The sequence below is a fragment of the Aulostomus chinensis genome, chromosome 8 (genome assembly GCF_037954235.1).
Source record: "Aulostomus chinensis isolate RoL2024-O1b breed Wild chromosome 8, RoL_Achi_v1.0, whole genome shotgun sequence".
Classification (NCBI taxonomy): domain Eukaryota; kingdom Metazoa; phylum Chordata; class Actinopteri; order Syngnathiformes; family Aulostomidae; genus Aulostomus; species Aulostomus chinensis.
Window position 1 is genome coordinate 14,115,404 of NC_141327.1, and position 25,943 is coordinate 14,141,346.

The 25,943-nt window shown below is 42.0% G+C and overlaps 1 protein-coding gene across 1 annotated transcript; it reads right to left on the reverse strand.

The window, feature by feature from the left end:
• Positions 1–1,191: 1,191 nt before the first annotated feature.
• On the reverse strand, positions 1,192–15,235 carry LOC147257274 (voltage-dependent calcium channel gamma-4 subunit-like). The gene is made up of 4 exons (XM_086210151.1): positions 14,435–15,235; positions 7,105–7,188; positions 4,669–4,809; positions 1,192–4,243 (listed from the first exon to the last, which is right to left on the reverse strand). Exons 1-4 carry the CDS (start codon positions 14,655–14,657, stop codon positions 3,690–3,692), a joined length of 1,002 nt encoding a protein of 333 aa, XP_086066277.1. The 5' UTR covers positions 14,658–15,235; the 3' UTR covers positions 1,192–3,689.
• Positions 15,236–25,943: the final 10,708 nt, after the last annotated feature.

Genomic DNA, 25,943 nt, shown 5'->3' on the forward strand with positions numbered 1-25,943 from the left:
ACAGGCTGGATGATGGACAGAGGAAGGGGCCGAAGAGACGTCACTCAAAGTCAGAGCTCGAGTGTGAGACAAGGTCATCAGACCAGTCCAGCGGCATAACAAAGACGCATCACACACACACATGCTGACTGAAAATAAGTCTATTCTAATTCAAGGCTTCCCCCTCCACCTCAGTGATTTGAATGAGAGCTACGGCAGAGAAAGGAGAGGATTTGCAGGGACTCTTGCCTGGCAATGGCCATGACACTGATTCACAAAGCAACAACCAAACTTTTCCAACTACTGCTAAAAATATTTAAAGGGAGAAACCAATCAAGCGTGGGCTATACTGAGGATGACTAATTTGACATTTTCTACCTGACACACACACACAAGTTCAACACCCGCTTTGCAGGGGCTCGTCTTCAGAGACGTAAAGACAAGTCTGAGAGTCTCAGTGAACGTGCGGGAGCCTGTTTGTTCAGTCAGGCGTTAAGTCGGCTGATGGTACTTCCTTCAAGATCCTGCAGTTGTCTGCAATCGATTATAAGAGCATACAATTCCAATCAACACTCATCATTAGCTAAATATTTATATATATATATATATATATAAATATAAAAGCTGTTTCAAATGATGTATTCCTGCTTCCCCCAGTAGTGTGTGAATGCTGCATCAACATTCACACACACTTCCTTGTTTTATTTTTCTTCCACATTTTTCAGTGTAGAAATTCCATAAAAAATATCAAAACGTCCAGCAAACTCAGGACACGTGCTTGTCAACTTTTGATTTTGAACTTCGATTTCTATTCCTCTTACTTTTCATAACATTTCAAGTTTTCCATGGAATTCCCCTTTCAGTGACAATGAGGAGTTACCAAGTTTAACATTTTTCTTAAGACCTTTAAAGCTCCTCTTACTTGTTCATATTCTCATATAGAAACTCCACTTTTAGACGTTCTCACATTAATTCAGCAGAGTTATAACTGGGGTCATCTGTAAAGTGTACTTAAGACAGTTTCAAAGGTCAAAGGTCATGATGACAGGTGAACCTCAGACAGGTATACAACTAATGTGAGGTGTTTCTAGTTCACCGTTTGGCCTATTTTTAATTTTCAAAGCTAAAAACTAATTTGAAACACCCACATTTTCCAAATCGGTCATACATTTTTAGATTAATTCAACCTTTGAGTCCCATTCGTATTATTTATATTTGTATTCGATTCTTCCCCACTATCCTGACGACTGACACTCTTCAAGTCGTTCTCAAAATCTTTTCACTTTTTCCAAGTGAGTTTCAGGCCTTGTTCTTAATTGAATTCAAACACTTTTCAAACAGAGGCACCAAACATATTTTATCGATGAAAAACATGGCAGCCTGAATCAGCTTTTTACACAAACCTTCATTTGATCCAAATTGTTCATCCATCATTCCATTCAACTTTTAAGCCAGCTTTGCAGTTTAGCATCAGCTTTTAACGCTTTCAGCATTCACAATACAATTTCTTCGGAAATTGTGAAATTAAGGTAGCTGTTCTTCTACTCAAATGCAATGAAAAGCACAGGTTTTTATTCTGAAAATGAAAGCATTCTAACCATAGGTGCTCAAAATATTTCTACCGAGGAAGAAAACAAAAGACTAACTGGCTCTACGTACAAATGTAGCTGTTATAGAGTGCCACAGGGAGATTTTTGGAGGCTAACCTGGAAATAAGCATCAGAAAAGGTTCCCTCAATTAAAATGCCAATGGGTTTTTTTTCCAAAATGATTCGGAATCACTACGGAAAATAATATCTGTGGCGTGATCCTCCCATGCGCTACATTCTCTTGGTGAAATCAGATGCAAAGATGTGGCTGACGACACCTCGCGCGACAGAGGAAGTCTGTTGCAGTCCACGATGCTCCCCGCAGAAACATGGAGGGTGAGGCAGAGTCCTGCGGCAGGTCGGGTCCCCAAAATTGTTTCGTTACAGGTAAAAAAAATCAATTTATAAAAATTCACTGGAGTAGGCAAGATTAAAAAAGAGTCAATTGGGAAAGGCAGTGTTTACAAACTAGCGTATATGTTTGTTTTATGTATAAATTAGAAATTGAAACGCTTATAGGTTGTCTTTAACATTAAGCCCTGCGCATCCAGATCCAGGCGAATCAGCCAGCTGACGCAAGTATTTTACTTTATTGTAAAACCCTGACATCTGGCCAAATAAAGGTCCTTCACTGGCGTGTTCCAACAATGTGCTGCCGCTGCTAGCTATCAAAATAGATAAGGCAAAAATAGCCAGCGGTGAATTCAAGCTCATGGGAGAAACTGAGTGTGGTCAGGGACTGTGAGAATAAAATAGTCAGTAGCTATGCTGCTTGTAAAAAGTGCCAAAAATGTCAAAGATTTTAAGCCAGCGTTAACCACAGATCTTATTTTAAGCAATTAACTTGCAGATGAGGGAACCGGGTGTCCAACGTACTCGCTTATTTCCCGGTGTTAAAACTCATTCCTGCAACACTCTATTTGCTACAATATTGCAATTTTCCAACATCTGTCATGCAACAATTAAGTTGTCAAAGTCATACAACACAGTTACATCAAAAAAGCTTGTTGTCTGATGATAGTTGCTTTTACTGGGAGGGAGATTATTTTTGAGATGGCGCATAAAAGAAATACTTTAAATGGCAGTTTGGCGTTTGCTTCAAGTGGTTTTCTTCTTTTTAAAAAAACAAATCTGTCAAACACTCAACACAAAAGCTGTGAATCCAGAAAAACAGTCATGTTAATTAATGGCACGCACTAGCATATGCGCGCTCACACACACACAAGCGCACACACACACACACACACACAGTGTGATCTCACCTCTGCTCTTTCCATACACCAACTTAACAGTCTGTCTGGCTTAGATAAGAAAACCAACATACATTAACTGTATTTGTTCCCTCTCTCACAAAAAGCTCTAGAAATTTAAAAATGAATTCAGTTCCTTCCCTATGCTGTCCCTGAGCAAACGGAGAGCAAACGACACAAATATTTACACCGACACATCACACCGCACCCTGGAATGTTCTGATATTAGTTGTGCCTTGTCCTTTTCTTCTTGTTAATATCTACAGAAATCAATATTCATAGTATCAATGTGAGTCATCGTGGCAGTGTTTCAGAGCATTACACACATTTCACGCACAAAGTTCAGCACGAGTCACATACAAATTTAGATTATTGAGAAGTTTAAATGGCAGTTGAGAAGGCTTAAGACTATCAGAGGCGTACAGAGAACGTTAGCACCAGTAGTGTCAAAGTGGTAAACAATAGAATACACGAAGAGTTTAAACACGCACTCACGTGAACACCATGAATTGTGGCAACCGTTTTTGCTTCTAAGTGAAACAGAACAGGTTTTGTTTACGATATTAAGCATCACATCTGTAAAAGTTTCGAGCAAAGTTAAATAGTTCGCTGAGAGCAGAAGTCCTTTCAGGATTAAACTCTTGAAAATATTGCAACAAAATGTTTGTATCCATTTTTTTAAAGAGATGTATCATAAAAACGATTGTTCGGACTGGCACTTTTCTGTCTCAGAGGGATGAGGAAACAAATTTGGAGCGCTGACATTTCAACATCCCTGCAGCCTGAGTAGCCTTGGGCAGGAATTGTCCTTTCTCATCAACCATGTGATGATTTCAAGCATATAGTTATATACAAGAGAGCAATCCCAAGCTCATACCGGTGTGGTCCTCCTATTCACTCCATCTTTCGGATCCTTCTGGAAGCAGTTGTGGACTTGTAAAAATCCAGAGTCCCTCTCAGGACTGTAGGGCCCTGCAGTTCCACCTCCGCCCTTCAAAGGGTCCCTACTGAGGGCGTACAGGGATATATCTCCCATCGGCAGCCCCATCCCCAACCCTCCTCCTCCACTCCCTCCACCAATCTTCATTCCCGCTGGGGAGGGCTCACGGGACGGGTCCGATGACCTTGAACTGGAGCGTGAGCGCCTTCGTCTGTAACGGTAACTGGGGATGCGAGAGTATGGTGAAGAGGAGGAGGTGGATTTGATGAAGTCGCGTCTGGCTCGAAAGCGCGTCTCTTTGTTTTTCTCGATGTAAATGTTGACAGCGAGAACGCCCACCGACTCTGCAACAATGAAGGAGAGGGCGCCAAAGTAAAAGGACCAGCCGTAGTTATACTGGTTTTTCTTGTCCTCATCTTTCTTGTCGCTGGGATCGCCTGCATTACTGGAAATGTAGACGATGATGCCGATGATGTTGCTCAGGCCTGAGGACAGTGAGAGAGAGATGGAGGAAGTGACTGGATGACAAAAAAGCTCCCTGTATGGATGTTAGATGCTTCATCAAATTGCTCTGTGTCAATTTCAACACATTCCACACCTGAGAAAAATGTTTTTCCAAGTTAGGTCTCAGTTATTATCTCCTCAAAACCTCAACATTCGCACCTTTCCAATAGATTTTCACCACCTGACAATCTTTACATTTGCAGTTAGGTGACGGAAGAGGTGCAGTGAGGGTTTCACACAAAGACGATTGGTTGAAATACACAGAATATTTGTGCAGGATGACAAATAACACATCCCTCCTTCTATCTGCGCTGTTCTTTCTTCTCCTTTCTGTGTGTGACACTACAAAGACTATATTGTTGTTGCCCTAGTTTGTGTGTATATCTGTAGTACGCTGTCAGTCTACCTGCAGCCACAAACAGGATGCCAGCGCTGAGCAGGATGTTGTTTTTGTTGCTGTAGATTCGTCCGACCCCGACACACAGGCCACCCAACATCAGCAGAATGGTGCTGAGGATGGGGAAGAGGCTGGAAGCTCGCACTATACCTGAGAATGGAGACAACAGGACCCTCTGGTAATAAAGAAGCCATGGGTTGCTTCAAATGAATAACAGTCAGGGATTCATGCATACTAACAAAACTGATAATATAATACTTCGTCCAAAACCTCTATTATTTGTACGTATGAAAAGCACTCACAGGTAAATCTCTTTAGCTCACAAAGAGGTTATTTCAGCCCTGTTTTTCTTCTTTGTGACTCCAGCATGTAGAAAGACCCTGCCACATAATTAGCCTGAAGCTAATGGCGCCCCATGGCCACCAGTGTACAAAAACATCTGTTAGCAATCTCTCACAGTCGTCATCCAGTGTAATCCGAGTCTTCTTCCCGCAACCGTGTCCTCAGTAATGCTAGAAAACACAAACTGTAAGACTTCCTGTTTGGCATTCTTGCCCAGTTGAGCCAGCTGTCACGGTCGCGACAAACTGGAAGATTTGCAGATTTATTGTTTTCACTCAAATCAAAGTGACTGTGGATTACTGAGTGCTGGATAATGATGATGTGGAGTAAACCAGACAATACATTTCACTCTTTGTGAGTAAACCTTTTTGATGTCATTATTCATTGGTGCCATGGGCTGCCATTGCCTCAAGCCAAATATACGTGGCCGGTTCTTCCTGATAAAGAAGAAACTCAACCATGAAAAAATCCCTCTTCTTGAGCTAAAGACACCTTCTTGGGAGTACTTGAGAGGCGAAATGCACCTTTTGGGTGAAGTCTTACTTTAAAGATCACAAAAAAGTTCACCACCCTGTCGATAACTTTTTCATTTTTGATTTTCTGCTGGAAAATGAAATGAAGTTGAAGAGCGCAGCGGGAGAGAAACCTAACAGGCAATCCAATCAACGAAAAGGAAGGAGGATATTTGAAGCTGGCTGCAGCGCGGGGGCAACATTCTTTATCTGGGTCTTCAATTTGAACAACACATTTCACCTTTGCAGTAAAAGCAGCCGTTGATGGTTCAGAAATGGTAATCAGAGAAGCTTAACTTTATTTGAAAAATCAAATAAAATGTCAATGAACAAATCCTGTGGCTCCAGCTTGGGTCCAAAACACACTTATGATTCATTTCCAGTTTCGTGATGACCCCTTCACACCTTGTGCTTGATTTCACTCCCAAATCATTCATTGTGAAACTAATTACAGTGTAGTGTACAATTTAAAAAAATATATATTTTGCTGCCCAAATATTACACAACAATTCATGATTCATATCGACAGCTCAGTGAGTGAAAAATGTGCTTGAGAGAAGGAAGGAGGAGAGGACAAAACTAATTTATCAGAAGTGAAGAAAAACAAGGAAACATCTACTGGAATTATTCAAACAAATGTAAAACATCATAATCGCAGTGACTGGAATAAACATGTCCAGCAGTCGAAGTAGGGTTTTTCTTTTTTCTTTTTTAAATTTTGGAACAGGTTCCAATCATTAGCAGCAGCAGACTAGAATGACAACAGGCCGAAAGATGATGGATGCAAATATGAGGAAAACCGAGTGTTGTGCTTGGCCACGGAGGTTGGCTGCAAGAACTGACTGAAGTATGTGGGGGAGTATCCAAGACGAATGTTAGAGGTCATGTATGGTGCAAGTATGTAGAGAGGGCCCGCGCACACGCCTGCACCCTGCACCTTTGACCGCGTAAAGGAGTCGATTATTATATTATAGACTGAGTCAGATCAACCCATCAGAGGGAAAATGTTTCCCAACTGGCCGACTCCCGTGACCAACTCCATAAATACCATAACTGTAGGAATATGGGAGCAAAAACAACCTGAAAACCCTTTTTTTTTTAAACGACATCAAGGGAACGCGGGATTACATTTCTGTGAACTTATTGAAATTAATCATTAAAGACAACAGTAATAATGAAAGCGGTTCCTCAGGGGTGAAGGGCATCAAATTAGAAAAAGAAGCTTTGCTTCATATTCCTGAAGCCTCCAGGAAAAATGAATTGACTGAACCTCGACCTCCAACTCAGTTCAGGCAATTTTCTGTCTGGCTGCTCAAATTGTCATTTTGTACAGACGTCTTCATTAAACTACACAGATGTGTGTTCTTACATGGGCGACACGGAAAGTCTTAGTTCTCATCAAGCACACGCTTCATCATCTCTAGAGCTCCAATTACTGTCATGACATCAGGCTTTTATGGGGGAGGGATAGAGATGTCATGACACATTAAGCACCCTTGTGATAACTTCGTCACCACTTGAAGGAAAAAAAAAATATGAGTGCGGATTAAGTGTTGAAGTGTTTGAAGATAAAGAAGTTGCAGCGACTTACGTAAGATGTACTCGGAGCTGTCTGTATCGTAGTCGTTATCCTCGGGAAAATGATTGATACGAAAACAGCTCCCTTTGTTGATACCTGCAGAGAAACACCAGGTGAGAGGGAAGGAGCGGCGGCAGGGAAAAGAAAACGCAGTGTCATTATGACGGATCCGAACAGTTTAAGATAGAAGATATAAAAGGAATTAAATATTGATCATCACTTTTGTGATCCTGAGAAAAATAAAACCCAAACAACAGGAGGCTGTCTTTTTTAATGAACGATACCTAAATTAATCTTGAACTGTCCTGTTTTCACCTCTAAACATGTCAAACAGCATTTGAGGACAGCCAGCTCTGGAACTGGGTTTCTGAAGTTCTCACGCCCTCGGGCAGCTTCTATTCAAAGACCCAGTCTCTTCACTGAGAAAATCTTCCCTCCACTTTTAAGAGAATAAAACATTGGAGCATTATGAATATTGAAAGGTTCGTCTTTGATTTCAAAGTCTGACGAATGATTTTGCGGCAGCATCCTGTCATTTCTGCCTTTGTTTTTTTTGGGGGGGTGGGGAGGGCAGTTTGTTAGAAACCTGCAGATGAATGAGAGGGTGTGGTCGTCACTTGTGTCAACACACACACACACACACACACACACACACGTGGCTGTCAAATACAGTTATAGAACAAGTATGTAATAACTCATAGAGAGCCGTGTGCTTCAGCTTGATCATTGTTTGAATATTTCCTCTACCTGGTCATTAAAGGTCACTCAGTGGATAATCAACCCAACAGCGCCTCCACAGGTCAGAAGCGGATCTCGTTACATCACATCTGACCATGCACTGGATTGCAGGAGTTGTAATGATTATTGTAGGAAATTTTATAGTTGAGCTTCTTCATGTTTCTCACATTAAATATCCCTCCTGCTCTTGGTCATGGCTATGTAATAATAATAATAATAATAATAACAACAACAAAAACACAATAGGGTCTTCGCCCCGAAGTACCTCCGGGCTCAGGCCCTAATAATAATAATAATAATAATAATAATAATAATAGAAATTCCATATTTTTTGATATAAAAAGCCTGTTTTGTCCAATTGTGTATGTCAGCTCCTAATGACAATTAGAGTTTTTGAGGATCTTCTAATAATTTTCTCAGTCAAACGCAACTTTATTAGAAGGACATTTTCATACTGTTTATATGCTGACTTTGCACTCAAGGAGCCAATGTTAGACTAAGTGGCGCAAGCGTACCCGTACTTACTGTATATGACCTTGCTGTACATTAGGTGAAGACAAAACAGTGTAATTTTACCCGTACCCGTACCCGTACTTACTGTATATGACCTTACTGTACTTTACCCGTACCCGTACCCGTACTTACTGTATATGACCTTGCTGTACATTAGGTGAAGACAAAACAGTGTAATTTTAAATTGAATGAAATTATTAATTACCGCAGACCTAATTCCTGTAACCACTAGGTGGGGCTATGTCTTAAATTCGGCTGGAAGATGGTGGGTGAAGTTTTCAAAAGATCTGACCATGTGATGGATTCAGGTACAACAATGATAAATGGTGAATGGACTCAATTTATATAGCACTTTTCTACCTTAGTGGCTCTCAAAGTACTTCACAATGTTATCTCATTCACCAGTTCTCTCTCTCTCTCTCTCACACACACACACACACACACACACACACACACACACACACACACACACACACGCACTCAGGCACTGATGGTGAAGGCTGCCATGCAAGGTGCCAACCTACTCATCAGGAGCAATTAGGGGCTCAGTGTCTTGCTCAAGGATACTTGAAAATGGTGAGGATCGAACCAGCGACCCTCCAGCTGCTAGATGGCCACTCTACCTCTGAGCCATGCCGCCCACAATGTCCTGTTCAAAGGTAATATTCAAAAATGGCTGCAACATGGCACACCTGTGAAACAAAAACTCATGGTCTTCCTAGTAACCCATCATGAAGTTCTTAAGGTGTTTTTGACAAAATCTGAGACGACTCTGGTTGACCTACTAGTACAAATACATCAAAGTAGATATTTTGAAAAAAACATGCCTAATCCGCCCCAAATAAAATGGGTTCCTCCTTGGCCTATTCTACATCCTTTCATCAAGTTTGGTGAAAAATTAGCTTTGTACTTTCTGCATAATCCTGCTGGTGGACAAATAAATAGACAAACAACCAAATGCCACTGAAAACATGGCTTGGCAGAGATAATAAAAGGAGCCAGCAGTCATTCATTTTCAGTGAAAGCTGGCAACAAAGACGCCTTGGAAGCAGAGGGATGGCAGCAGCCAGAGTGACGAGTTGAAGCTGAACAGAGTTTAACTGTATGCAAATTAGCCATGATTCCACTTAAGCAGCAACTCATTGCAGGTCGAGATATGGTTCTTTACCCACAGCAACCGCCAATGAAAGAAAAGTTCCAAAGAAACGTAGGTTCCTGATTGACAATGGAAGTGAACTACAGAAATGGCACATACAAGGAAGTGTTGAGATGTCTGATATGACGTGTAGGTAGAAAAGCTAAATAAAAAATACAGTAAATCAGACTGTAGACATATAGGGTCACGGGGGGGGGGGGGGGGGGGCTGGAGCCTATCCCAGCAGTCTTTGGGCAAGAGGCGGGGTTCACCCTGGACAGGTCACCAGTCCATCACAGGGCCAACACATAGAGACAGACAACCATTCACACTCACAGTCACACCTACAGTCAATTTAGAGTATCAATCAGCCTCGTCCCCTCTTGATGTCTTTGGACTGTGGGAGGAAGCTGGAGTACCAGAGAGAACCCACACAGGAACAGGGAGAACATGCAGACTCCACACAGAAAGATCCTGTGCTGGAGCTGGGACTTGAACCTGGAACCTTCTTGCTGTGAGGTGACGGTGCTGACCACTGCACCGCCTGTACACATTCTGCTTTTTATAATTCATACATAAATTTATATATAAGTCATTCATGGAAATGTAAAAAAATAAAAAGAAATTATAACACACCTTGACCTGAAGAAAATGTTAAATCATATGAATTTGAATTCTGTTTCAAATAAGAGCAATTAATTCATATAAATACTATATATATATATATATATATATATATATGTAATAGATAGATAAATAGATGGATAGATAGATACTGTCTATAAACTAATATTGAAGGTCCATTGCTGATAAAAGTCATGTAAAAGTACATAAGTACAAATGTACACATCATTTTGACATCATATCTCTGATCCTGATGATGTTTAAGGTAGCAGACGGCTGACTCTCATTTAAAGCGACAACAGAAATGTAGATCTGAGTCCAGGATCAGATCAAGGCTCCTCGCTGGAGTTTCACTCTTCAGACGACTCAGCTGATCAAAGACTCAAAGCTTTTCTTTATGGGCTACAAAATCAACATCCTCACTTTTGTCCTCATTTCATCATCCAGTAGCTACGAGTGTACCAGTGCTCGGTCCCACCTCAGCTGTATTGGCTGCTGGTGGGAGTTGTATACATGGTAGGAGGATAAAAGTCAGCATAACTATATCTACAATGACAAAAACAACAATAATAATAATCAGAATAAAAATAAAATCATACTAAACACAACTAACTAACTAACTTATTAATGTTCTTTTCATAACTACTCTTTACAGTATTACCATTTTGACTTGTGTGTGTGTGTGTGTGTGTGTGTGTGTGTGTGTATGTGTGTGTGTCAAAAGGCCCTTGAGGTAAGAGTTTTATTTTATTGCACATGTTGTCATTGCAAGTTTTGTGACGTCACAAAACCATATATAAATACTCCATTCCTACGTTGCAGGGCAGTTCTTCCATAGATGCTCAGATCTGCTGATGAATCAGGTTAAGTTCTCTTGCGATATATTGATTTAGCGCTAAATTATAAGCCGATTGTAAAGTAATGCAGTAGAGTATTACCTTATAGCAGTAGAGTGATAATATCAGGCAATGCTCAGGGAAATGCAGTAATATTTGTGCTGGTACTACGTAAATGACTTTGTTACCTACTAAAATGAACCGGTTGTGTTTCTTTTTTCATTTGAACTCATTACTTTCTAATGGCAGTAATATTGTTGTGTAACTTGTACGTTTGAGATTAAAGTAACCAGTACTTTGGAGTGAACACCTAACATTGTAAAAGTAACTCGCCCATCACTGATGATATCAGTATGAGGAGCAAAGCACTGGGACAGAAGCACTCAACGAGTTACTCCGTGATTCCCACATCCATTGTCTATGATCCCGGTTCAGAATTGTGATATTATTTTACTTTGCATCAGATATTCATGTTACATTTGTCTGCAAATTTGACGGTCTTCATGTGATAAGAAAATAGCAAACATTCCTACAGGTCGGCTTCACTCTCTCAAGCTCACTCGTTCAGTCTCTTTCAACCTTCCTCCTCCTTTTTCACAACTCCACTCCCAGTATCACTCGCTCCTCCGATCACTCCAACCCTCCTTTTTAATGCACAAAGCCGACAGTTTGATTAATATCGATGTTCCATCACTGGGTAATATATTCAATACACTAGATATACGAGTACATCTTATATTTATAAGTTAAATGTTTCAGTGTAATTGAGGTTTTTTTTCACTGACTGTGCCATTAGAGGAATCTTGGGAGTGGTGAGGATGGGTTCAAAGTAAAAGACAGGATCCAAGAAATTGGAATTTTATTTTTTTTAAGATCCAGTAAAAAGTAAAGAAGTAAACTGACTTCATGAATTGATAATAAACAGAGGACCAGTCAGTTAGAAATCAGTGGAGAGATGGTGGGAGTGATCAAAAAGAGCAAAGAGAGGAAGAGAGAAAGCTTGGTGGGGGGAGGTGACTCCCCAGAGAGAGAGGAGCCCATCTTTTATTACTCAGCATAGCTTCACCATGGCAACCTTCCCCCGGCAACCCAGAATCACATTTCTAGCTCCGCTTTCTCAGAGGACGCCTTTGACATCTTACTAATGTATTCACCAGACTAAGACACACACACACACACACACACACACACACACACTAAAATGGACATCACATTTTCTTAACTTAATTCCCTAAAGACTAACCCCTCATGCACATGTTACACACAAATCTTGAGTTAATGACTTGCTTTATGTCTCTGGGGGGGAGGCGTGTCCCCGCAACACAAGGAAGACCAGATAAACTCAGATGCTTCGCAGGAAACCCATTCACAAGCAAACACACGTGAAGATGACAAAAGAGCAGCAGCCACTGAGACGATGCAATACAGTCACAATTTTATTTTATTTTTCAAAAAAGCAAAGAAAAAAAAAAGTTGCTTAAATGTTGTCTCAAAGAATTCTTGAGACAGATTCACTCCGGCATGTTCAGTGTGAGTTCCTGCACAACGAGGCCCTACTTTGTTGACTTCAAAAACTCCTTGGCCATCGTTGTTCACCTTCAGTGACTCCCTCCTTGTTCTACAAGACACAACACTCATAAAAATGTCTGGCACAAAGGAAGGAGCCTCATTTCTCCTGCAAGGTCAGCCAACACGCCCTTAATATTATTCATGCTGTTCATTTGACCGGGTAAGACCACTGAGGCTCCATCTTGATTTTTTGTTTTTGTTTTGTTTTCATTGTTGTCACTTGAAGTGGGAGAAATGTCAGATGATGAAGTTACAGCTATAAACTTTTCATTTCAGGTTCAACAGCCAGAACGGACAAGAACTGACAAATCCATTTTGGATTTGAAGAATTAAATTGAAATTAAAGTTAATAATGTTTGGGATCATTATGACTGGCAATTAGCAACACTTTTTTTTGTCCTTGGTGATTTCTGTTGTAGATGCAACCGTGTACTTGTTACTTCCATTTCCAGCTGTGTGTCACACCTTTCCAATGATAAGAGCATGGATATTACAGAGCCGTGATGGCTCCACCACCTCTGCTCTCCCAGTGATGCTCTCATGGTTTTACACACCAGAGAGAGAGAGAGAGAGAGAGAGAGAGAGAGAGAGAGAGAGAGAGGGTTCCTTTTGACTAACTTTACAGGGAATCCATAAAAAGTCATGCATTTTTAAAATAAAATACCAGTAAGAAAGGTTGAAGAGAAGCACAAAAGTGTACGGCAACATGTAGGCCATCCTTTAATATACCTGGGAGAATATATTTGTTTGTTTGGCTTTCGGAAGAATTGGATCAAAAATTACCCAGATGATTTTCAAGAAACACCATAGAACCCACGTAGAACCAATTCAATTTTGATGCACATCTGGACATTTTCATTAGATTCACAAGAAATATTACATGCATTTCGGTGAAGGTGTTTGTCCTTCTGGTTATGTATTCTAGAGTGTTCAAGATCAAATATAATAGGGTCGCTCATTATTTCTCTAACGGGATTGAAATCCTAATGTTTGGTAAACTTAACTCAGACAGGCACGTGACTCTCAGTTAGTTAGTTAGTTAGTTAGTTAGTTATCTAGTTAGTTAGCCGGATGGAACAAAGAGCGTATAGAGTCCGGATTTCAGCAGCAGCCTCAGTAGACAGCGCCAGCCGCAGCACACGGAGGCCGATGAGAATCATCGATGACTTTCACGGATCGACTGATTGATTTCATTGATTTAGCGTCTTCCCAGTGCAGCGGTCGCGCGCAGTGGTGCGCAAATGTGTGTGAACGATAACGAGCCGCTCTCCCGCCGCCACTCCTCGGGCGAGTTTATTGAGGGTCGTGCGTTTGCTGCAGAGGAGTTGACAGGATTTCATGAGGCAAGACAGTATCTCTCAAACTACTTCAGCGAGCAGACGTTGATACGGGGGACTGCCGGGCTCAGCCTTCAACCCCCCCCCCCCCCCCCCCACACACACACACACACACACACACCCACACACACCACTACCCGGGTGCGAATCTACACAAACAACAGCATCGTTTTAATGACACAATCAGGGCAGCTCCTTTAACTGGTAACAGGCGAGCCACGTTTCTGATGTCAAATGAAACGAACAGCCTTTCATAATTTCTATATTGTGAATTTGGAGACACCGATGCGCATTTGCGCGCACACAAGCGTGCGCAACAAGCAGCTTTCCCCCTCCACCTCGTCAAAATCACCCCCATATAAGTTTGGACATGCTAATATTTCACTCATGGTCTCTTTTCAAAGGCAACCTTCTGAGATTTTTACTCTTAAGTTCACAGATGGAGCATTTCTTACAGAACAAAATGACAATTGCGCATCGCAGTTGTCACCGAGTCCAATCAGCTTTCATCGTTAGAATGCGCAGCTGTGCCACCCTGCTCTTTGTAGGAAATAAAAAGTTTGCGAGGCTGGAAGTGAATACAGTTTTACCTTCGATGCAGCAGATCCTCCAGAGCCCGGAGTGCGTCAGGTCTCCTTTGACTTTCTTGCTTTGCATCTGGTTCTCATCTGTGGTGACATTAGTAGCGTTGCAGATGTATGCCCGGGAGTACAGCCAGTAGTCGGTGCCGATGGCGATTGTCATGAGGCTGAAGGCAGCGAAGGCCCCCACGATGGCCAACAAAGTCTGAACCCTTCGATCACACCATGCCATGGCGGCTCATAATGTGAGGATCCTCCACAGCAGCTTTACGCGCACGGCGAGGGGCGCACGGCGGCCATCCTCAACAGAAGGAGCGCTGGCGTCTGGCGCTTTTTTCCCCCCTCTCATCAAAACAACCTTTGCTTTGTGCTCCTCTTCCACCCAAACTTCAACAGAAGTTCATTCCAAGATGTCGAGCTCGAGCGCGATTGTTGACGTCGTTTCATTCCTTTAAGTTAAGCGGACACGTCCTCAGTCCTGCTACAGGTGGACATTTCCGCAGCATCACTGATTACGATGGAGGTTAATAGCCTCGGCCACTCACACCACTGCTACCTCTTCACAGTTTACTGAACAATACTGAACTGCAAGGTTAAAGAAAGGATCCAGACCACACCTTCCACAGCTCTGTACCAACCAATGACAGTTGACCAGCGCCTAGGAGACGAAAATACACAGGACCTGAACATATCCAGCGATCACTGTGTTTTTGAGGAAAACTGTTCGATCCTTTCGATCTCCTACAAGAACCCCATGTAGAGAAGAACATGCATTCATCATTCTTCTGCAGCTGTTTGAACTGTTTTCTTCTCCAAATCAACAGCAGCAGCACTGACAGCTGAGTGAAGATTAGAGGGATTTGATTTGTTGCTGAACGGCAGCGGTGGCAATTTTACAGAGGTTCAAAGCGTCACCAGTGGTATGATAGTTCTAAAAATCATCCATCAAAACTACTTTGAAGTCAGCACGGTTTGCTGGCAAGATCACCAAGCTCATAAAAGTAGAAAAGAGAGACATGAATCTTTGCCACAGAGACTCGGATCGTGCTCCCAAATGAGTGAAGTCTTATTAAGGCCGGGTAATGGTCAGCACTGAGATTTTCACTCTAAAAGCTCCTGCTGCTTGGAGTTGGATCCAGTTTCCACTCTTTTCTTTTTTCACATGAATGGAAAGAAAGACACCAAGGAGGGCCTGCAGGGTTTGGCATGAGCTGCTGCTCCATCCAGGCTCTGAATCACTGCATGCTGCTTGGAATAAGAGCAAAAAACATTGCACAAAATTTGTGTGCAGGGTCTAAATATGTGCCCTGTGGAGCATCAGTGAGGATTAGGAGTCAGCGAGGAAGACAGAGGTGGAGGTGACACCTCAGGACTAGAAAGCAGGTGACAAGACCCCTCGGCTGTAACGCAGTAGATTGGGTTGGCTTTGTGGTTTGGAGCATTCGTCACGCTTCAATCATCTTAACAAAGACGTGAGATGGGTAAATCACAACAGGTGAGCCAGCAGGTTACCAGTTATTGGATTTTTCTATGTTCCATCAGCAAAAAAAAGGAGAATTTAATTTGCCAGATTTGATTATGCAACTGCTCAGGAAGATTTCTTTTTTTTTTTCTTTTTTTTTTTCCTCAGCCATTTGGGTCTTGTTTCAAGTCTCAACCTATCAGTGTATTTTTGCTATAAATAATTCATTTTTAGGTCCTGCAATCCTAGCTGCTGTTAAGAAATACACTCAGAGTGGCACTTTTCATTAAAAATATATATGAACTTTATGAATGGGTTGACATTTTTAAAAGCCAAAATATCCTTCACATGCCCACACATTATAAAGCGATTAATTGTTGTGTATTTACATCAAGTGGGTATTTTTCCAGAGTGACAGTGTTTTTAACACAATTCTTCTGCTGCTTCCCTGCTGAGATGCAGTGAAAACACTGAAAAAGAAACGGGGAACGTCGCACCAAAAAACAAAGACTCAGACGAACGAGCTTCATGTGAACTTGATTGGTATTGTGGAAGACATCTGTGTGTAGGACATCACAACAAATATCATGTTTGGAAAAAAGCAAATCACATAAAGGCAAAGAGATCATGTGGAATACAATTTAGCAGCTGTACAAAAACACAATGAACCGCCAAGGTGAAGGAAAATTATTTGAAAAAAGACTCAAAAAGCAGTGTTTTAAATGGTTGTGAGAAAAGGAAAGGATTGTTTTTGACATTCTGTCAGCTTCAGTGGTGATGTAATTTATCTTGGCATAGATTTTATAACGTATATGAGAGGCTAAACTTTAAAACTCTAAACCACAAAACCGATGAAAACAGCTTTTAAACCAAGGTGGCTGTAAAAACAATGATGACGCTGTACTGTTTAATCATTTCATCTTTACAGGCCCATTATCAGCAATAATTTGAGAATATATTTAATTATTGTTCTTTTTGACCTGAAGCACATACGTTGCGGTGCAAAGCCCGTATACGGAGGTGGAGGGAGCGGAGGATTGATTGATTGAAAGGTTGCTGGATTGCGGTGTAGCTGTTCGGTGCCAACCTAACTGTTTAATGTTACAGTGCTGAGTATAGACTTCCTGTTGCTGTCACTGATCTTTACCTGACCCGAACAAGGTGTTTTTGTGCTTAAAACTTACCATACCATATGTCAGAGGATTGGAGCAGGCAGCTTAGCTGAATGGGTTGGAGGACTTGTTGATTCCAGCAGGTCTTGACAAAAAGAAGGTTGAGAACCACGGCTGTGTCTGACAGATTTAAGCAAAATGGCAGAGACGGGACTCCAATCCCACTTCATCCCGGCGATTTCTGCAATCCTTCTCTTAATATTCCATTTAACAAGTTCACGGTCTATTCTTGCATCCTAAAATGATTTGTCTAAGTGGTGCTTTTTCTTATTGCAAATGACATGTGGGCCAGTGTAAAGTGGCTGTAATCATTTATAATGATTTTAATTCTTATCATTACCATATTTCATCTTTCTTTTTTAGCTTTCCAGCCTCCTCATTGTCCAGGCTTAATTTGAGAGTGCTTTGGCACAGCGTGCCATTTCAATCTGGCAAGTGAAGTCTCCTCTGACAGCTTCCTCTTTCCTCATGGTGTTCTCCTCTTCCATGCAGGTTTTGGACAGTGCCAAGCCCAGTGTCTCCATGACCTTGTTGAATTTGCGTTACAAATGTCAGAGTGAAAGGGATGCGTTAGTCATCCCGTTTGATTTGCTGTCACAGTCTGTCCTGTCCAGTGAGATTAATGCGTCTTGTCTGCCTGGTGTTCAGCATCAGTGAATGTGCCAAGGGGCGAGGGCTATTTAGACAGGAAATTGGAGTCCCTACCAAGGAAGTAATTTGGTTATTCATTTTGAAACCAGTTTATCAAAATTCAGGCTGACTCTGTAAATCTGCAGGATAACTCACCAAAGCCGTTTTTTTCTTTTGAAAAAACCAAGACTGATGAGATGAGATGGGGTTGAAAGGGATACGTTGCAAAGATGATATATGCTGCACACACGTGGAAATCTTCTAGAACAAGTTCCCAGAACGACATATTCCTGTTTCCACCCTGTCAAAAACACATGGGTGCACCAGCTGAAGAGTGAGGAGCGAACAACGTATGCGTCATATTTGTAATACACCTCTAACAGAGGCTAGTACGCTATGTTGTGAAGAAACACATCTGTTTACGATTAAGAAAACATTGTGATTATTAATTTAGTATTTCTTTCAGGTAACCTGGACTTATTCGTCATAGTCAAATTATAAGCGTTTGGTTCAGGGGACGATCCTGACTGTCTTGACTCACTCTTCAGATTAGATACTGGACTGAAGCTTTGAAGCGTTAAGTTTTTTGATGAAGTTGGGAATGAGATCAGTTGTGTAGAGCCAAATACAACAATTCAGAGAAAGACATAGGATTTTTACCGCTGCTTCATAGAGAGCATCTTGACGTACTGCATCTCAGCGTGGTACTGCAGCTGCTCAGCAGCAGACAGGAAGCCGCTTCGTCACGTGGTGACGAGCGCACAGAAAATAATTGGGACTCGACTCCCCACGCTGGATGAGGTCTACACCACCAGGTGCCTCAGAAAAACAACCAGCGCCTGCAAAGACCCCACACGTCCTTGCCATCACCTGTTTGAACTTTTGCCACCAGGCAAACGTTACAGAGCCTCCACACCCACACAAGCAGACTGAACAGTAGTTTCCTCCCCAGGGCCGTGGCTGCCCGAAACAAATCCAACAAACTCTCCACCTGATACACCATCACAATGCAAAACATGCTGCTGCTGCATGACTATATTTGCACTGTTCAATTATCATGAGCCTTTATATTTGCAAACTATTTACACAATGTGTGAAATTACATTTGTAGCTATTCATATTTTTATCTATGACTTATTTTTTTCTGCTGTTTTTGTATATTGCATTGCTGTATCTATCGTTGCATTTTATTGCACTGTATCCATTTCCTATGTTTTCGATACAGCATTGTTGTACAGAGCCATAACAAAATTTCGTTGCACACCGCTTGGATTCTGCAACGACAATAAAGGCTTATTCTTCTTGTTCTTCTCATTCCTCTTCAATTTGAGCCGTCATTTTCATTTATCTCCTGACGAACAAGAATATTCTGAGTTAAGACAATTACTGTGCAGAAAAAGTCATCTGAATAAAACGATTTCAAATTATACTCCCTCCCTCTCACGCATCATAAAAGTCCTTCTCCTAAAACATGATTTAAGAAACTCGCATGCACATGAAGTTGCTTATGGAGCTTAATTTAGCGATTATAAATATAGAAGACTGAGGTTTGCAGGGTGTGACTGTGTGAACCAGATTCATAAACCGAAAAGCTACATGCTAAATGAAATTGTCCACTAAATAACTTAGTTGGTAGACACAAGCACATACAGTATACTGCTGTTCTCTTGCTTGTCTTTCCAGTGTTGTTGGGAGACGAGATAAACACACATAGACACTGCCAGCTGCAGTCATCAGTAACACGTTGTGCGTGCAGACAGAGCCGGGAGCAGAACAGACAGATAAAGAGCATATGAGATTGGACTAAAAGAAAGCAAACACAGACTCTGCCCTCAGGCTGCCACAGACTCGCTGTGCTATCGCAAGCTGTAGTTTACAACAGCACATTTAAATGGTACGGATACCTGTAGCTTTCCCTTCTTTATAACCATGATTTAAATCTGGATTCATGAGTGGCCACCCCATCACTGTTGACTTCACCCTTTAACCCCCAAATTCTTCTCACTTCATCCATGAGTCCCAGTGAAAGTTTGCGCTGAATTTGAAGAGATTCTCCCCCAAAGCGCTGCTGCGATTTCCATCCAGTTAAGGAAGACTATTGTTAATTGCAATACTTCAGGAATGCTTTGAAAGAATTCCCTCAAATTTGGCTCCACGGGGACTCAAGGATGAATTGAAAAGATTTTGATGGTTAAAGGGTAAGTCACCGTTTCCTTATATTAATGCTTCATCTGTCCCATTCTTATTCATGTGATATCCCAGGAATGCTTTGTATGTTTCGTTTTGGGTTTTTTCTTCAAATTTGGCTCAAGCGTCTACTGGGAAAAAAAGGACAAACTGAAATATTCTGGTAGTTAAAAAAGTCAAGGGCACATTCTGTATCACGGAGGCAAACAACTGCGATGTGGTACTTCTGCCACCAGCCATCTTCCTCCAGCGGATCAGCTAAAGAGGCGGGCAGCCAGCTGAGATGTCTGATTCTCCTGTAGTTGGAGGAAGCCTCTATAGTGGGTTATTGTATTCCACACTCAACGTAAAGACAATGTAGTGCTATGAAAAATAAACGTAGCATGTTTTGTATATTTTGATGAAAGTACAGTCTACCTTCTTTAACCACGTAGCCTCCGTAGCAGAGGTCTGTGCTCTCTGAGTGCACTTCCCAACATCACCAGTGGTTGTTGGGTAAAATCAAAAAACACGCGCTATCCTTTAACATGAGATGAACTGTTGCACCCAGTGACAGAGGCTGGCAGAGAGAAGGTAAGGGAACCAGAAACAGACTTTTACGTTTTCTCATTTCCCCAGCCGTTTAGCACAGAGTGGTAACAGCACCGAAGCATTCACCCCCACGGTGGATTCAGAGACATCAGCGTGGACCGTCTGTCCCCTGTGCCTGCTCAGAAGTTTTCAATTGGTCAATGGCAGCAAGTCGGCTTTTGCTGTGTGTGGTTTAGATATTTTTTGAAAACGGGGTCTATATAGGAGGGCTGATCATCAAAGGCATGTTTTCATCGTCCCTTGACTCCAATCAGACTTTGAATCTGGCTGTGCTACATCAGTGATTAAAAGCAGGGTGTTCTCTGAATATTTCAGAGAGCCAAGCTGTTCTATCTTCAAATAAAGCTGCTGATTTGATCAATGATTTGGCAAAAGGTTTATGGTATTTTCCCATTTGAAAAGCTAAAAACAAGACAGCATATGGGGTTCATTTCAATAAATACTAATCAGTCTGTGTTTAATGCATGAGTGCAGTTGGCACCTAACAGCAGGATAGAGGGTATTGACAGGAACGCTCGTGTGTGTTTAGCTCTTAATCTTCTCTCTCGGCAGCCCTGACGTCTGAGTGGAGCGGAGTGGATGATGAGCAGGTCCTTGTTACCACCCAAAACATAAAACACACACTATTTAGCATCATCCTAATTATAATCATCATATAGGGACTAAATATACACTTCAGCATGCAGTGATGCACGTGACTTGGTTCTCAGTAATCTTCTGCAAATACAACGCTGAGCTGCGTGATGCCTCTTTATGAGAGTGATGAGTAAACATCCCACAGTTGCTGGTGCAGCATGCTGAGGACCCGCTCAGGACAGTCAGAGACCATCGTCAGGCATGGCAAGAAGGTTCGTCTGGTCCCTGTTCACCATGTCACCTGCGAAATTGAACTTCTGCTTGTTTGTCCTTCATTTTCATGAAAGTGTTCCAGTCACAGCAAATCTAGCTCTCCCTGTTTGGCTTCTCCTATCAGTTCTTTTCCTCCTTTGCTTTTTATAAAGTTTTACAGTGAAGGTTTAGAGCCTGAATGAAGGTAGAGGAAGTGGATGGATATCAGTGCAGTTGTGGGGTCGAACTAAATACTGTCAAAGCACTGAGTCATCCATTCATCCAACCATTCATTCATCCATCCATCCAACCATCAATCCAACCACCCATCCATCCATCCAACTATTCATTCATCCATCCATCCAACCATCCATCAAACCATTCATTCATCCCTCTATTCAACCATCCAACCATTCATTCATCCATCCATCCACCCATCCATCCAACCATCCAAACATTCATTCATCTATCTGTCCAACCACCCATCCATCCATCCAACCATCCATCCATCCATCATCCATCCATCCAACCATGCAACCATTCATCCATCCATCCAACCATTCAAGATTCTAGATTCAAGATTCAAGTTTTTATTTGTCACATGCCTAAATGTACAGGTACAGTGGCAGTGAAATGCAAGTGACTTCAGTGCAAGAGAAACCGAATATAAATATAACACAAGTATGTAAGAAAAATAATAATAAAGTTAAAAATGCTATATGGTAAAGAGAAAATAAAAATAGAATTAGATAAATATATACTCCAATAAAAAGACTCCTATGTATAAGTAAGCAGTTAACAGAGGCTATGTACAACATATGTAAACAGGCAAGGTGACCAGTGAAATTGTCTGATGCTGCACAGTCCGTTCAGAGGGTGTTGTGCAGTCAGTTAAGGGTGTGTGTGTAATGAAGAGTTCAGGATCCGAGTGGCTTGGGGGAAGAAGCTCCTTTTCAGCCTCTCCGTCCTGGCTCTGATGGCGCAAAGCCTCTTGCCTGAGGACAGCCACTCTAGCAGTCTATGGTTGGGATGGTGAGTGTCTTTGATAATCCGTCTTGCCCTGGACCTGCACCGCTGGGTGTAGATGTCCTGGAGTCCGGGCAGTGCAGTGCGGGTGATGCGTTCAGCACAACGGATGACTCTGTGTAGAGCCTTTCTGTCCTGAGAGCTGCAGCTGCCGCACCAGGCAGTGATGCTCGCAGAAAGTACAGACCCTACTGTGGCGGTGTAGAAAGTACTCCGCAGCTTAGTAGAGACCTTGCATTTCCTGAGCCTCCTGAGATAGAATAAACGCTGCCTTGCCTTCTTCACCAGGTTGGAGGTGTGTGTAGTCCAAGACAGGTCCTCGGAGATGAGTTCCCCGAGATACCTGTAGCTGCTCACTCTCTCCACCGGATTTCCGTAGATCTCGAGCAGTGCATACTGGATCCCCTGCCGCCCTCTCCTGAAGTCAACCACCACCCCCTTGGTTTTGGTGACGTTCAGGTCCAGGTTGTTGTCCTTACACCATGAGGACAGCAGCTCCACCTCTTCCAGATAGGCTGTCTCATTGTTGTTGGAGATCAGGCCTACCACCACTGTGTCATCCGCGAATTTCACAAATTTTATCCATCATCCATCCATCCAACCATTCATCCATCCATCCAACCATTCATCCATCCATCCAACCATCCATCCAACCATTCATTCATCCATCCATCCATCCATCCATCCATCCATCCAACCATTCATCCATCCATCCAACCATCCATCCAACCATTCATTCATCCATCCATCCATCCATCCATCCATCCATCTATCCATCCAACCATTCATCCATCCATCCAACCACCCATCCATCCATCCATCCAACCATTCATCCATCCATCCATCCAGCCATCCATCCATCCAACCATTCATCCATCCATCCAACCACCCATCCATCCATCCATCCAACCATTCATCCATCCATCCATCCATCCATCCAACCATTCATCCATCATCCTTCCATCCATCCATCCATCCATCAATCAATCAATTAACAGTTTAGTACAGTAGTCAAGTCAAGTCAGTTTTATTTGTGCAGCGCCAAATCACAACAAAAGTTAACTCATGACACTTTACCAGTAGAGCAGGTCCAGTACCACACTCCTTCAATTAATCTACACCCAACAATTCTCCCTCAGCAAGCACATCCTGCAACAGCGGCGACGAAAACCTTCCTTTTAACAGGCAGTAACGTCGAGCAGACCCAGGCTCAATGGGGATGGCCTTCTGCTTTGAATGGTTGGGGGGAAAGAGAGCAGCAGAGCGGCGCAGAGACAAAGACAGATAATGTAGGAAGAGACAGATGGACAGACGGGGACGTGAGCAGGTGGAGCTACGGGTGGCAGCTTGAGCCTCTTCAGGTTCTGCAGCCTCCTCCAGCAGCTCCTGGGATCTGGGATGAGGGGAGCCCAAAGGCTCCAGAGAAGAAGATGAGTTAGTAATATGTATGAGTATGATTTATGTATGACAAATATAGGAGGACAGAGAGGAGTAGAGAGAAGCCCAGTGCACCATGGGAGATCCCCCAGTACATAATACACAACTATTCATGTTATGTTGTTCATCAGAACTGGGAAAAGCAGACACTTTTCATTTTGCTCTGATTGAAAATGACTTGTACAAAGAATGTATTTAATTTTTTGTTGTTTTTATTGAATGTATTTTTGATTATGTGTTTTGTTGCATTCAGTCCTTACAAAGTAACTTCAGCTCTTTGTATATCTTGGTTAAATAGTAAAATCTTCAGTTTGTTATGCTCAAAGATGGAAAGAGTAAGGGGCTAACAGTTGGAGTGAACCAATTTGTTCAATAACTGAGAGCTCATTCACACGCACACACACACACACACACACACACACACACACACACACACACACACAATGCTATTGTGTCATGATGCGTCAAAGTCATCAATTAATCACTCCAAGAGAAAACAAGCTAAGAGGACTGACAGGAAACAAAACAACAAATGTCACAATTAATGAGGAGGCCGCAAGAAGACAAACACACACACACACACACACACACACACACACACACACACACACATACATACACGGTCGTCTGTGTGTCTGCACCGCTTGACACTCCCCTCTTTGTGTGTGAGTGTGTGTGTGTGTGTGTGTACGTGTGTTTGTGTGTGTGTGTGTGTAGGTGTGTACGTGTGTTCGTGTGTGAGTGTGCGTGTGTGTTTGTGTGTGTGTTTGTGTGTGTGTATATGTGTGTATGTAGGTGTGTACGTGTGTTTGTGTAGGCGTGTGTGTGTGTGTGTGTGTGTGTATGTGTGTGTGTAGGCGTGTGTGTGTGAGTGAGTGGGTCTGTGTGTAGTATTGATACATTATTCATCCCCTTTCCTGTGTCCTGTAAGGCCAGCCTCTTGGGAGTTACTGTACGTTTACATCATTATGACATCATGGTGTTGCTCTTACATAATTCATCTGACCATTAAACTTTCTTTTATATACTGAGCTTTTCAAAACTATTTAAAATTCAAATCTGATTTATTCAGTGTGAGAGCTGGAGAAATGTGTAGAAGACAAGGGGGTAATTTTATTTATGCATTACCTCCTGCTTAGATCCTTCACTCCAAAGCTCCAGAAAGATAAGACTTTAAAACTGAATACCAGATTATGATAATTATGAAAATAATCCAGGTTCTACAGAGAACAAACACATTCGCATTGATTACTGCACTGACATTTGCAAAAGTGTGGCAATTTTTAAATGAATGTGCCAACTTTTAGGGTTAATATGTTCAAAGATAGAAAAGATGGAGGCCCTTCTCTCCTTTCTGTCGCAGTCAGAGAGCTAACTGCTAGTTAGCTTAGCTGCAATGAATTGACAGTGGGGAAGTAGAGAAAGAGCTGCCTTAAAAGTAATCAAATACACTTCAGTCCGAAATGGTATCGCCTCCATTTATGGAATTAGAGTTTTGTTTGAAATTTACTTTTAAAGAACTGTTGAAAATTACAAAAGGCTGTTATTTTAGAGTCAGACACACACCTGCAACTACTTTCCTGAGAGAACAGAATGATTGAAACAGCACCTTAAAAACCCCTTAATAACTACACTAGAAGAGTCACTAAAGTTACTTCATGGCTGACTATGAAAGAGAACTAATTAACTACTTTTTCAAATAGAACTATAGTTGAGCTAATATTTGCTATCAAACTGTGCTGAAAAATACAAGATATTTTGACAAGACACTGATTCAGTCGTCCAAGTAGATCTGGATGTGTATCTGAGAATGTTTAACACAACCCTCATTGTTTGAATGCAACAGATGGAGTGTGTTTGATGACTTTTTAGACAGCTTTCTCTGCTGCCCAACTGCTAGCATTCGTTGCAGCTAAGCTAATTAGCAGGCAACACTGCGGTGGGGATCTGTAGCTCCTCGCAGCACACAGAGGAGAGAAGAGTCTCCATCTGCTTGTCTGACACTAAAATAAATGGACAATAATCACATCTCAAAAAAGTTGGTGAATCACTTTAAGTTGGATTTGACTTCAAGTAAATCCCACAGTCCAAAGGATGCATTTTACCACATCAACTAGCCTGATAGCAGCACACACAACTGCAATAAAACACCACAGCTCTGGCATCAATATGGCGCAGAATGTCC

Coding starts and splice junctions, on each gene's coding strand:
- LOC147257274 (XM_086210151.1), bottom strand. CDS start 14,657: ATGGCATGGTGTGATCGAAGGGTTCAGACTTTGTTGGCCATCGTGGGG. Junction 7,189..14,434: donor GAGGATCTGCTGCATCGAAG/GTAAAACTGTAT, acceptor GTTTCTCTGCAG/GTATCAACAAAGGGAGCTGT. Junction 4,244..4,668: donor CATCCTGTTTGTGGCTGCAG/GTAGACTGACAG, acceptor CACTGTCCTCAG/GCCTGAGCAACATCATCGGC.